We start from the raw sequence: 13,729 nt of genomic DNA on the forward strand, positions 1-13,729 counted from the left end.
TAAATTCCACAAGAATGATCAATGACAGTACACGAGGCACTAATTTCTATGTTATTTTCAACTGCCAGCATCATCTGCTAACTACTGATGAACACAGATGGTCATGAACAAAGGCACTTAAGAATTTGAATCTGAGTGTTTCTATCTACCCAATGACAAATAAATTGGCTTTGACATTAAATCCTTCTTCTTTACTGGTTAGAGTATCATTGACTTAAATGAGCTATAGATACCTGCTTTATTATTTGCATGTGAAAGCACTAGGACATTTAGGGTTTACAGAAGTTACCATTTGCCTTTCTGAGCAGCAACACACAAACATTTAACCTTGATTACTTATTCCGGAAATTCTCCAACAATATTGACTATCCCATCCCTACTGAAAGCAGAAATGTTTCTTCACTCTTGATGTTTGTTACCCAAATTTAATGTCAGTCTATTTACCAAAGCATCACAATCCTAAACCAGCACTGAAGACCAGTCAGCTGAGGAAGCGGCACATCTCATTTAGTTTCAAGGTTTTACCATGTCAGTGATGAACAAAAACTGTTCTCAGAGTCTGTATATTTTGTGGGCAGCTGATCCCACTAATCCTGTCTCTGATTTTATTTTCCCTTCACAAACCAAAGCAATGGATTTTTTTGCCATCCATCAGTTCTTCTGGAAATTGAACAGCCAATTCGAACAGTAATGAAAATACCTACGCAGCAAACTCATTAATGTGTAACACTACATCTTCATTTTCAGTGTGTTTTAATTAACCCAAGTTTAATAGAGTTATTACACTGTTAAAAAAAAATCAGATAAATCCTTTTCTCTAATTTAAACTAGGAAACACAGTTAATTAAGCCTCCAGATAAACAAATACTTGAGGAGGGCTCCAAAGTTTAGACGTGTTTATAAGTTTCAATAAATGTCCTTTCTTTATTGATTATTTTATCTCAGCTCCACCAGCACAGTTAAATGAATGTCAGCTTTATGTCAAACACAATCTCAGTCACGTGTTTTTAAGAACTCATATAGAATCTCAATTATGTCTGACAGTGGTATGGTGCAGAGACTTATTTTTCATGATTGTAGCTAGTGTAAGCAGCACAAACTCTCATTCATTCTGAATGTAATCCACATTTCCAAAATACATTGTGAGGTTCTCTATTTCAAGATATCCAGGCAAAGTTTTGTGCTAGAAGTAATAAACATTTTCCCTCAATAACCTAGTCACAATCTGGTTAACACAATTAGAGGGATGGATTGGGAGCCCCTTCATCTTACTAGCAAATTGACACCTGGGCTCAGAGCTACAGCTCAGAAAAAAAGAGACAGATTTTTAAATGGATAATATGTGTCTAAGTTGTTTCTCCTTCTTTTTTATGCCATAATCTATGTTTATGCTACTGTAAAAACCGAAGTGAGAGGAGTTAAAGTAAAATCATTCTCCTTCACATAAGACACTAACTTACTTCTTTCTCTATTTCCTCAAGAACAGAGTCTGCAGAATATTTTCTATGTTACCTAGTTAAACATAAAACTCTTCAGAATAGGGTTTATTTCTTTTTAAGGTTCTGAGCAAACCCTAGTAAAAGCTGTCCACAGTCCTTGTTGTGACCTTTTGGTACAGCTGTAATGAAGAACAATGCCAAGAGAAGAGGAAATACGTTTGTGCTAAACCATCCTGACTCTGTTTGTGGCCACACTATCTATCATAGAAACTTTGTGCACACAGATGTCTCATTCACAGAATCATTGCAGGAAAAATATATGTGTTATCAGTCTCAGAAATAAAGTTTTAGCATGGCTTATACTATGGTTATGTACTATATGCTTCAAGTACTCCTTCTCTCATTACTGAATAGACGCTTCTTTTCTGACATATTGCACATGTAAAAAGCGGTTTACAACCAGTTGCAAAGAGCTCTGGATGCCACACTGCTTAAATGACTCCACTACATCTGTTTCAATTAATGAATAGTTTCCTTGGAATGGGACACAAGCCAAGAGGGTGACGCTGACAACCGCTGTTCAAAGAATGGCAATCATTAGAAGAAACAATAGGATAGCACTTATGAGTAAATAACTCAACTTAAACAGATTGCTGATGAATTTGTTCGACACTGAAAACACTTATGCTTTCATTTACAAGCACTTAATTCCAAACCTCTTCTGAAAAGAGGCATTACAAAGTTTGGAAAGCTTCCATGCAGCGACTGCTTTGCTTTAATGTTGATTTTAGTGGATCCCATCTGATGTAGCACATAAGGACTGTGGAGAAAGCTTAGATTTCACTTCAGAGAAGACAAACACTTATGTATATTAATATGTATTTCTACTTACTCACAAACTGCAGGGAAGGACAAACCCACAAAGGCACTAGACAGGTATTCTGTATACATTTCATTTGCAACTCCTTCCAGGTAGTATTTCTGCCACGTATCCTCCTCAATCTGAAACCGAGAAACACAGACGCAGAGTTCTGAGTAAAACCAAAAGCTTTCTTTAAAACTTGCCAACAACAGTGACCTGTTACAGCACTTTTTAATATTGCTTAATTCTACAGAATTTCTTGGAATGTCAAAAAGAGGGAAAAAAAGTTCATGTAGTCAGTAAATCAAGAATCCTATATAAAAATAACACAATTTTTGGCAAGCACATTCAGCAGAAGGCGGAAAAAATGTTGTAGGGGGCTTTCTTCCATTTTACATTACCATATTTTCATTAACCAGAGTTTATCTGACTAGGTAGTAAATAGGGGACTCAGAGATCAGAGATTTTCATCTTCTTGCATAACATATGGGGATTAAAGGAAATCTCAGCATGTAACTCAAAACAGGAAAAGAATTTAAGACGGGAAAAAAACTTGAAGCACATACTGTCCACCAGACAATTCAGTTCTGTGACCAATACCATACTCTACTGTCCTGGTTTCAGCTGGGACAGAGTTAATTTTCTTCCTATACTTAGAATATATCCAACAACTGGTATTCTGCCCCTTAAATTTAAAACTTAACATATTCAAGACCTTTTCCTGCATATTAATCCTATTTTTCCTTTAAGTGGTTTGTTTATACTGTTGTTTCATCAGTTGTACTTATTACTCTAAATCATGGTTCTAAACAAGATATAATCAGATTGTTAAAGAAAATTTTCAAGCTAAGTAATTGATATTTTTTAATTTTCAATTAAATCTTTAGGAATGTTTCAAATCTGACATGCCATAAGAAATAAATGAGCATAAGCTGTAAAAGTACACTTTAAAAACAAAAGCTATGACAGTTACAGAGTCCTACTTGTTCACCAAGAGTCCAGATCAGATTTTTTCTTGTTCCTTCTTAAACATTTTTATTAAACACTTAATATTTCCAAAAAGTTTTAATTCTGTTTCCTATATTCTTACTCCAGTTCCAAAGCATTAAGCTCACAAAACCCCAGGAAACAAGAATTCTAGGGAAATGAAGTAGGAAGAAAAACATCACTCCTTTTCTTTTGCTTTTTTTGGAGAGCCATCTTCATCATTGCTTCTCCTGCCTGCAGTTCCAGACACTCTCTGCTCAACTCTACCTCCTTGCTTCTCTTTTCTACCACATGTTTAAATAACATCACCCACCATACTAACAGAATGTTACTCTAAGAGAATGTCCTATGTATCTGTTTCTCTCTTCATCTCAATGGAAATGTCATCCTGCCTAACTGACATGTACTAGAGGATACAGAACCATCAACTGACTGTGCTTTCACTGACAGATTTTATCTTACTTCCTCCACCAGCAATGTTCCCACCTCCTCTTTCAGGCCCCTAACACAGTTACCTTCTTTGCATGCCTCCACCCAGCCACCAAAACAGTGAGGGATGCAGTACTGTCATACATGCTAAGCTCAGTGAGCAAAACCATGATTATATTATTCATTACCAGGAAAATAAAGCAACAGCAAAATAGAAAGGCTTCAGAAAAGGAAAGTACAGCTTAGCCTCTACAGTTGCAGAAGCACGTGAGGAGTGCAGAGCTTATATATAGCAGCATATATAAGAGCTACAGCTCGGCTATTTATCTAACTTAAAGAAGCACTTTCATACCAGTCCTACACAGGGCTGGTATTGAAATAATATAATCATAATAACACTGAGCTTTTCCATCTCTTTTACAATCTGAAAGTACCTCTTCCCTGTAATAGCCTGATCCACAGCTTGCTGAAACCACTTAAACCTTCTCTACTGATGCTGAAAGGCTTAGGATTGTCGTCTGAACAAGCCAAAGGAGAAAGGAACACGGGTGTGTTTTGACATAACAATGTTTATTAGAAAAAATAACTGAAACTACAATTCAGATTATATCATTACTATGTTCTCTTTTTAGATAAACTTTGTTATGTTGCATTATTAAATATTACTATTAGTTTTATGGTATTAGATATTATTTCATAGTATAATATCTTTCACGGGAACTTAGTGTGACACAATTCTCTCTTGGAAAAACAATTCTCCAATATTAAACATCTGAATTGCACAGCTATTTTGATAGGACTTGTACAGTATCTTCCACAAGCTTGCATGTTTAACCTACAAGCTATGTACAAACTAATACCAATCTTATCCTCACATTAAACTAGTCAAAAGGCATTCTTTCAAAGAATGTTCTAAGGATTGGAAACCTTTTAAGAAACCAGTGAAATATAAATAACAATAAATGTATTTCTTCTAATTTTTCTACTCTTGTTGATAGACTGCCAAGTAACCAGTTAACTTTAGTTCTGGAGAACTGAAACAACTGCAAGAATAGATTGCAATATGGAGATGTTCCAAATCATACACTCCCTGACAAGTGGGCTGCAAACAATCAAGAGAAACTTCTTCCATAGAAATCATTTCACCATACAGAGACCATGTGGGATGCTCTAAAGGATTTGCACTGTATTATTCTCCACCACACAGAGTCATAGCACATTTTTTATAAGCCTTTTATTTATGTGAAGCTTGCAAATCTTGCTGATCAGCAACTCTTTATATACAGAACACAGATAAAGTGCAGGCTTGGTAAAGAAGAAATGATAGCAAGGACATGTTTGTAACTTATGGTCTATTTTGTGGCTTTTTCTTAGATTGACACCACCTGGGATTGGAAAAAACCAATATACAAATACATTACATGTTTCTCCCTTTCTACCTTCTTCCCTTGCTTTCCTTTCTTTAGGCAGATGGTTTTGATTTGGAGGAAGGAACTGCAGAACAGACCTGTAGTCAGGTACTCAGCCTTAGTCAAGAACCAAGAAAGGACTGGAAAAAAACAAACTCGATACCCAAGCAGTGATCAAGCTTCATAGATACTGGTTAGTGTTAATTATCTTCATGAAGTGATTGGAATGTTTAAGATCTGTTCCTTCAGGATGAAATGCTAAATGAATTTAAAGAATTGATGATATTTGAGATGCTATAAAATTTTACTGTAAGATAATGATAAGAATGGACTGAAGATGATCTTTGCATTTTACATCTGAACCATGACCTGAGATTTCCAAGGGAGGGATGGTCACCTGGCTGGTATTTTTTTCACAGGCAGTACCTGCTGGTCTGCTAGAAAGTAAATGATCATTAAAACCTCTCAGGTTCAATAGTTTCTTCCCGATTAAATAGTTGAGTGATTTTCTTCCAAATCTATCTCTATACTTGCTGATAGTTATGCACTACTTACCTACATTTATATATACATTAAGAGTAAGTTGCCAAAACTTAACTATTAATTTAGAGATTAAATAATCTGTCCCATATGGACATAAAAAATTGATCTTTACATGTCAGTTCCCTGAAAACAATGGGGAATAGTTAAATGTCATGTAAACTTCGTAGACGCAAAAAGAGCTGAATTTGGGGTGAGTTTCGTTCAAGGTGCAAATAATCAAGTTTGCCACAAACTATGGAAATTATTTACCTGACTAGTGAAATTTATACCTCAATATTACTGTGCTTATGAAGATGAAACCAATTTGTCGTTTGATTTTAACTTAATAAATGAAGCAATTTCAAGTTTATGGTTATAAAGATAATTTTGTTACTGCCAACAATTTCTGTTCTATCCAGTTTCACCTCCTAAAGCAGAATCCTGATACTTGTATTTTCTACCTTAGTACAGTATGGAATAATACACTTGAGACAAAGAGACGCAATTTCTTTTCAGGGAAAATTTTCTGGTAAAGCTTTGCTTGCCAGCTAAACAAACACATTCCAGCAGAAAGTATAAATCTATCTTAATTAAGTTCTGTGGCCTCCAGGAAGACAAATGTGCTAGCTTAGTTCTGATTTCAAAGGGTGACAGGAGGCTTTGTCTCCTGCTCATCATTATCTCTGTGGATAACTGCCAGTTTGAGGTTAGAAATTTAGATCATAGCATTATAGAATGCTTTGGGCTGCAAGGGATCTTTAAAAGATCATCTATTTCCAACCTTCCTGCCATGGGCGGGGACATCTTTCACCACATCAAGTTTCTCACCACATCAGGTTTCTCAAAACTCCACCCAACCAAAGCAGAAGTTAAAACCATCAAATATTTAGAATAGAATAAAACATATCAGAAAAACTGCAGTGAGGAACAACATGAGAACATCATAAGGCACGAAGCACACAAACACGAGAGCAGTGAACCACTTCGGTGTGGGAAAAATAATCAACAAAAGACCTTGATATTTTGCCTTGCTATCATTTATTCTTTTTCCTTTTACCTCTTCTAATTTCTTGCATGTGATTTCTGTTTTCACTTAGCCTCATACATAGCCTTCTACAGATCTTATATAATGTGTAACTGTGAAGACACAATAATTGATCAAGGACAGTTCTATTTCCTTTTTTAAAGTTTGCACATCAATATTGTGCACTTCAAGCATGTCACCAAGTAATGACAAAAGGCAATTCTATATGCCCTTCCTTACAGAAAATGAGTATCTATCTTTATGAAAGACCTTTTGTGTGATCCTAAGGAGAACACTTTGCCTGTCATTCTGCTGTTTTGATCCCTGAGGTTAACTAGCATACTTCAAGCTGATATCGCAGCCATATAACAAGACAGCACAATTAGTGGTTGATGCAGCAATAAGGAATCATTCACTATCCTCTACTGGTGATTACACTACAAATTATTATGAATAATTGCAAAGCACTTCCTTTTGACTGATGTTAGATCATAGCAAAACATTACCACAGGATGCTGCATTGCTACAAACAGGTAAGAAGTAAATTTTTGTCTTTGGAGACCTTACAAACTCAAGAGGAAATCTTAACAAACAACAACAAAAAAACTAGCTGTTCCAACCATAGCTAGGAAAAAAGGTAAAGAGAGTTGAAGCAACTGTTGGACCTCACATAGAATGTGCCATGCCACCACAATGACTTGAAACTACATCTTTCAAGTTACTCTCTAATACTGTAAGCACATGATTACCTTTCCTAGACTGTGTTACAACACAATTCCATCTCTTGGATAGTCATAAAACAAATTAGTCAGTGATTCAATAGCCTATGTGAAGAATAGCTGGAAAATAACACAATGTATCCCAAGAGAAGAAATCTAATTTTCAACTGTATCTTTTTTTAAGTCACAATGCTCCTCTGCTCTCCTCTGTCTGTATATAAATACACTGTTATCAGCAAATATATTTACATCACACAATCATTTCCTAGTGAGGCATGGTGACAAGAGATGAAAAAATGATGTACATCTTGCAAGCACAACCATTAGTATTGTCAAGAAAAAATCTAAACCCTTCATACACCCAGCCCTACACCCAGCAGTGTAATTATCAGCAGCTCTGTAGCCTCAACTGATCTATCTTGCTCACAGCATTTGCTTCTCAATTTGATGATGTAAATTGTTACATGAATGAGATTGAGTGTATCTGAACCTGATAATGCTACATAATCTCAACTGTAAAGATCTAAGTCTCACCATCGACACAAAGAACTAATGCTAGAGGTGTAGTGTGACTTAGGGACTTCTATTGCATTTTGCAAGGAAGAGCAGGGAAAGGATGATGGAGTGTCTTTGTAAATATTAAGAAAGTGGCAAAATGACAATTCCTTTCCAGCACAATGAAAGCAGATGGAAAGTCTGCTCCCCTAGCACTGAACAAGCTCAGCTCATCATCACCAAGGAGAGAGCACAAAACAGTACAAAGCCTTTGATAATAATCTCAGATGTCTGGAAAAAGATCGTCCATTTGGTATTTTAGATATATATTTACTTTTATAAATGACACTAATTGAATAATAAAAAACTCCTCAAAAGTACAGTAAATTAATGAGTTGATTCCAGTAATGATCTCTCTCAAATAGCTCTTCCATGTTTCAGTTCTGTTGTTACAGTGATCTTGCCTTATTCCAAGGCTCTAATTTGTTTTGTTCAGCCCGTGTGTCCCGTTATGCAGTTTTCTGTCTAAGTGCCTGCAATTCAGAAACTCTGAACATTCTTCCTCAAGCTCTAAATCTGTATCAAAAAATGAAATAAAATGTTGTGTAAACAACATGAAAGTTGTTACCTATTTCCCATCTAAAAGACACATAACATTTTCTCTTCAAAGATATCCAAAGTTCAGGTAAAGTTTTGCATAAATAAATGCTTGGAAAATATAACATCTGCACTGGGGTAATTTTCTCGAGGTCTTGCCAAGCTATTTTCACCTACTGCCATCTAACACAGGGACTGCTGCCTACCCCCAGGCTCAGAAAACTTTTCAGGCATCCTGATGTTTCGTTTTTTAATTCTCTTCTCCACAGCACTGTGGGTATTTTTCTAAAATCACAGATGAGAACAAAAAGAAAGTATACACAGAATGTTCTCTATTGGTAGCTGAAAAGAAGTTATACACTGAAAGAAATGTATTTTAAACATTTCCTTACGTTCACCTATAATGCCCTTTGAGTCCACCCAAATCACTTGTGTCAGTTGTCTGGTTTTATTATACCTTTAGATATGGATATCAAAATCTGACAGGTAAGTAACTAGCTGAAAGCAGTTCATACATTCTTAGCAAAGAGTGACACTTCTTAGATTTACAGTCTTAGAATTGAATTTCCTTAAGTATTATAAATTATCAACTACCTCTTTACCCAATCCCCTTGTCTGCTCACATAAAAGCTAACATGTATCCCTAGTGGTATAAAAATTTAACCATCTCAGCCAGTGATTCCCACAGTTCTTTCTGCATGCAAGAATGTTTCTTAAAATTGGTATGAAAAGAGTATGTTTTATACAACATCAACTATGCTAATGAAGATTATTTCAAATGAAATGTGTTTGTATTCTTTCATCATTCTTACTACTGTGAAATATTCCTGTAGGTCAAAGCAGAGAGAGTATTCTTGAAATGGCATGACACCTAGTTCTTCTTTAGATGGTAGTCTTGATGGGTTTGAACTTAAAGGCATACAAGTTCCACATTTAATACTTTCAAATTTACAAAGGAGGACAGTGTTGATACCCAAAACTTAATGCAAAAGACAGACTGGTGTCAATCTATTCACATGACTGACTGCAAAATGCACTCCATGGTAGACTTCAGTCCAAGACAAAGATAAACTTACCACAAAGACTGACACTAGTTGTAAATAGCAAATCGTGTTAAACAACAGCTTTTAATTCCTGGATTCAGTTTTGGAAAATATGACGTTCAGGGAGACCTTTCAGAGAATAAATGTCTTTGGTAACAAGCTACATATTTAGTCTAGATGCTGTGAGGAGGATCACAGACTCAGTTGATTACACAACCTCCTGAAGAACATCACAAAAAATTGAGAAGTTGTATTTCCTTCCCGCTTCCCCTGTTGAAGTCCTCCTTCATTTGAAGGAATTCACTCTGCATATCGTACTCTCCTACTCTAAAACTGTCCAAGGCTGTCTAGGTGGCCAAATAAAAACAGCAAAGTAGTTGATGTGTTCCATCAGAGTAGGTCAGCACCTGAGTGCTGTACATCGGTGTGGCTTTATTATGTCTCTTTCAGATCTGGACTAGAAAGGAATGTAGCGGGAGAAGGGAGCATTGTATATGGGTGAGCATGAGCAACAACTGCCAAGAGAGCCCACAAAAGATTCCAGCTCTCAAAATAGCTTAGAGGATAATTGAGACTGCTCTAGATCATTTTTCAGATCTGGAATGAGGTGTACCATTTCATCAACAGGGCAAAGATAAAACTAGTTATTTTGTAGACTTGTGTTACACTGAAGGATCACATTCCGTATTTCTTCATTTACACAACTGTATGGTTGCATTAAGGGATAAAATTTGACCATCTCTGTTTTTTACTGCATTTACTTACTTTTTGCAATGTTTTTCATATGCATAGACTTTTGGTATACATTTGCTCATCTAAACAATACCTACATTGTGGTACAGCACTTCCATCTGTTTCTGAGACTATGCAAGTAGTAAAGAATTCCAATTCCTTTATTAATACAATTATAACAGTCTGTGTTATAAAAAGATTGGACTATTGAAATACAGCTTACGGGTGTATAGGGGTTTTTTTTCCTCAACATTTGTTGTGCAATCTTTCTTTAAGTGTTTACAGAATCTTAGTCTATTTGAGATGATTTACTGTTTTTTCCAGTTTGGTGTCAAAGAGAATGTGACAGATTCTATATGAGATTATATTGCTAAAACAAAAAGGAAAATATTAGGAACAAATACCATATTTTGAGGTTTCTTAGTTTGCTTTACCTCTAATACTGGACAGACTGTTTACACAAATTACTCTGCTGTGAAGAAACACATAATGAGTTAAATGTGTGCAATGTCAGCATCAATCATGTTCTTTCGTGTTTGACCGACCAAACATTCATGGCACGTTAAATCACTTTCTAATCACATTATGAAGGAGGAGGAACAATCACACTTTCTTTAAGAAATACAGAAGTTTCAGTATATTTTCTTGGCAATCTCCTAACTTGCAGGAAACTTCACTAGTAACATTTCCCTAAGGAATGTATGAAGGTCTGACAGTACTTAAATTCAGTGATCTAATGAAAAAAGGTGGAAGTTCTTTCAAGGGATGTACATCTTCCTCCTCAATAAAGTCCTCTCCTACAAAGCACAGCTGATTCACAGCCACCACTCAGTATTAGGGTTTTTTTCTTTTAAATTCCATTTTTAGAGTGAGACAGCTTGCAGAAAGAACATCCTTTCACTTAAATAAACAAACCAACCTTTGTTGTCACCAATCGATTTGGATTCACATGAAGAAATGTGTCTCGGTTCCCACGTCTTGTCTTTGCTTTAGACTTTAATAGACACAGATCTTTGGAAATGATGATACATCTTTTACTAGCCTGGTCAACTCATTCTTAGGTAAGTGACAGACATCTTTTTAACCAGTATTAACAGTATGTCTGTCCACTATTCTGTTTATAACTGTGTATAATCACATACACAAGAGCAAAACTGACACTGATAGCTTCCTCCACATCAAATTCATTGCTATATTTATGTTTGTTCTGTGTACATACAAATACTCAGGTGTAATCTGAGTAGTGCCTTACAAAGTTGAGCCTTCAGCTTTAAACTGTTCATGAGTGAGACAGTGGAATTTGTCACTGTACTGAAATTGTTATAAGAGTACCTTATAAAATAAGCAAATATAGGATTGAATATGGGTAATAGAATGGTGTTAAGTGGCTAGATGTATTTCTGGAAAGATGCTGTAGTTAAAGTGTTTTAACTACAAATCCAGGCCACAAATGTATATGTGTCCAGTACAGTTCCCACACAGATGTTTTTATACTTTGTTACCTCCCAAATCTCTCCACTCTCTCACTGCAAGTTTAAATTCATTATTAAAATAACTTCAGTTAAGACTAGTGATTTTGAAGACATCCAAACATTTGGATCTCCTTGAAAGAAAACCATACCAAAATGACTGGTAAGAAGAATGGAGATAATGAGAGATATATTTTGGGGGGGATATAAGTAGAAAGGATCAATATCAATGACCATTTGTTGATGAGTCACAGACTCTTCCCACCCAAGCTTGGCTTTACTCAAGTAAAATTGATTCTCTTTTTTTTCAGAACATGAATAAGGATGAAAGCATTGTAACTGCAGACTGTAAAGAGCAGTGTCACTTGTTTCTGTATTGAAAACTGGTTGTTTTTTTTACTATATATGATAGACTGGAATATTTTTGACACATAGTGGTCTGCTGTTTCCAAAGGATACCTTAATAAGCACTTCAGGCCTTTAAAAGAAGTAACTGTAGACTCACTGTCCTGCAGGGACATGTGCACCTCTATGAGAACAGTCCTGGCTTTCTCATCTGAGGACATTATGCACTTCTTTTTTGCCTACTTGCACACTGGACTTGAAGCAGATCATGGCCTACCTTGTACTCCAGTGCTGCCCATCCTATTAATAACACTCATAAGACTGCAAACTGACCATCCTTTATGATTGGAGTCAGTGTCCCAGAAAGACAAGGAAGGAAGCACTGATTGCTGCAATCAAGGCTTTGTTCCAGTGAACTACAGCAGATGCAATAGAGATCTAGGAATAACTGAGTTAAAATGTTGCCATCTAAGTCCAAAGGAGCTTTCTGACTCAGGTGAAACAAACACATGAATGATGTTATAGGAAGTTCAGGCTTCATTTCCAAAACATGTTCCTTATTTACTCTCACAGTCAGAGGTCCACTAGTGACTTAATGCAAAAGACCAAAATGATCAGCCTTTTTTTTCTGGGCACTTTGTTGCTCTATGGGCTATATATAAATCATATTTATGTTTTAGCAGCAAGGGTTTTTCTCATAGATAAATATGTTGTTTTTCCAAGATGAAGCAAAACACAAAGCAGCAGAAATATCTCCCTGAAAACAGATGATGCTTTGAAAAATCATTTTAAGGCCAAACACTTGCTGAATAAAAATAAAACCATAACTTGACAAAACTTGGCTCATTGCCCACTCTGCAGCAGATAACTTTTGTGTAGAAGTGCTGGTTTTTTTTGCCTGTCTTACAAAATCCGTTAATCTGTTGCTATCTTTCATATTCGAGTTATGTTCTCTGCTCAGCTCTCTGACAAACTGAATTGCAGACTAATACATTCTAATGAGACAAGACATTACCTTTATGAATGACCTCATAGAGAAGAGGTTGGCTAACATCGTTGAAAGGCCTGGTGCCAGGCAGCTCTGGGCTATGAAACCCAGCTTGAGCTCAGCAAGGCAGATTGCATCATCCCCTTCTTTCCAGTTCCAGCTTGGGATATTTAGCAGATGGGCCTGGAAAACAAAGAAAGCAAGCACCTCATAGGAGAAGAACCAGATATACTTCCTCAAACGTAGTACTGAAGGAGATAGCAGTGAATTATTTTATTACTAGCTTGACTTTTTCTGAGTAGGCAGAAGTACTCCAAGTATTTTAGATTTTAAATCTAGTTCAGAAATGTTCTGATCTTATTATAGACAAAAATCCTACGTCTCTTAAGTCATATTCTATCTGTGACACTCTGCCAGACCCATCCTCACACCCAAACTAACCACAGACCGTTGCATGCTTTCCTTCCCTTCTGTATTTTTCATTTTACAGACCTTTAAGCTACCCTCTGACTGATAAGGCACATATATAATATACAGCAAAGTAATATAACTTAAGAGTACAGCTTGTGTGAAGCTGCAACGTTTATAGGATGTTGTCATTTACTAAGGGATCCAATAACTTCTGTCTTTTCTACTTCATTCCCGCCACTCTGAAGAATACCACTAGAC

The 13,729-nt window shown here is 36.1% G+C and overlaps 1 protein-coding gene across 3 annotated transcripts in view; it reads right to left on the minus strand.

Moving 5' to 3' along the window:
• KCNMA1 (potassium calcium-activated channel subfamily M alpha 1) overlaps positions 1-13,729 on the minus strand; it is a 445,131-nt gene that overhangs the window by 122,742 nt on the left and 308,660 nt on the right. For all 3 annotated transcript variants that reach the window (XM_062000705.1, XM_062000701.1, XM_062000702.1), the window contains 2 exons: positions 13,088-13,243; positions 2,332-2,441 (listed from right to left, as the gene is read on the minus strand). In XM_062000705.1, the coding sequence (XP_061856689.1) occupies positions 2,332-2,441; positions 13,088-13,243 (266 nt within the window). The remainder of the gene's footprint in view (positions 1-2,331; positions 2,442-13,087; positions 13,244-13,729) is intronic.

This window comes from Colius striatus, chromosome 8 (genome assembly GCF_028858725.1).
Source record: "Colius striatus isolate bColStr4 chromosome 8, bColStr4.1.hap1, whole genome shotgun sequence".
NCBI lineage: Eukaryota > Metazoa > Chordata > Aves > Coliiformes > Coliidae > Colius > Colius striatus.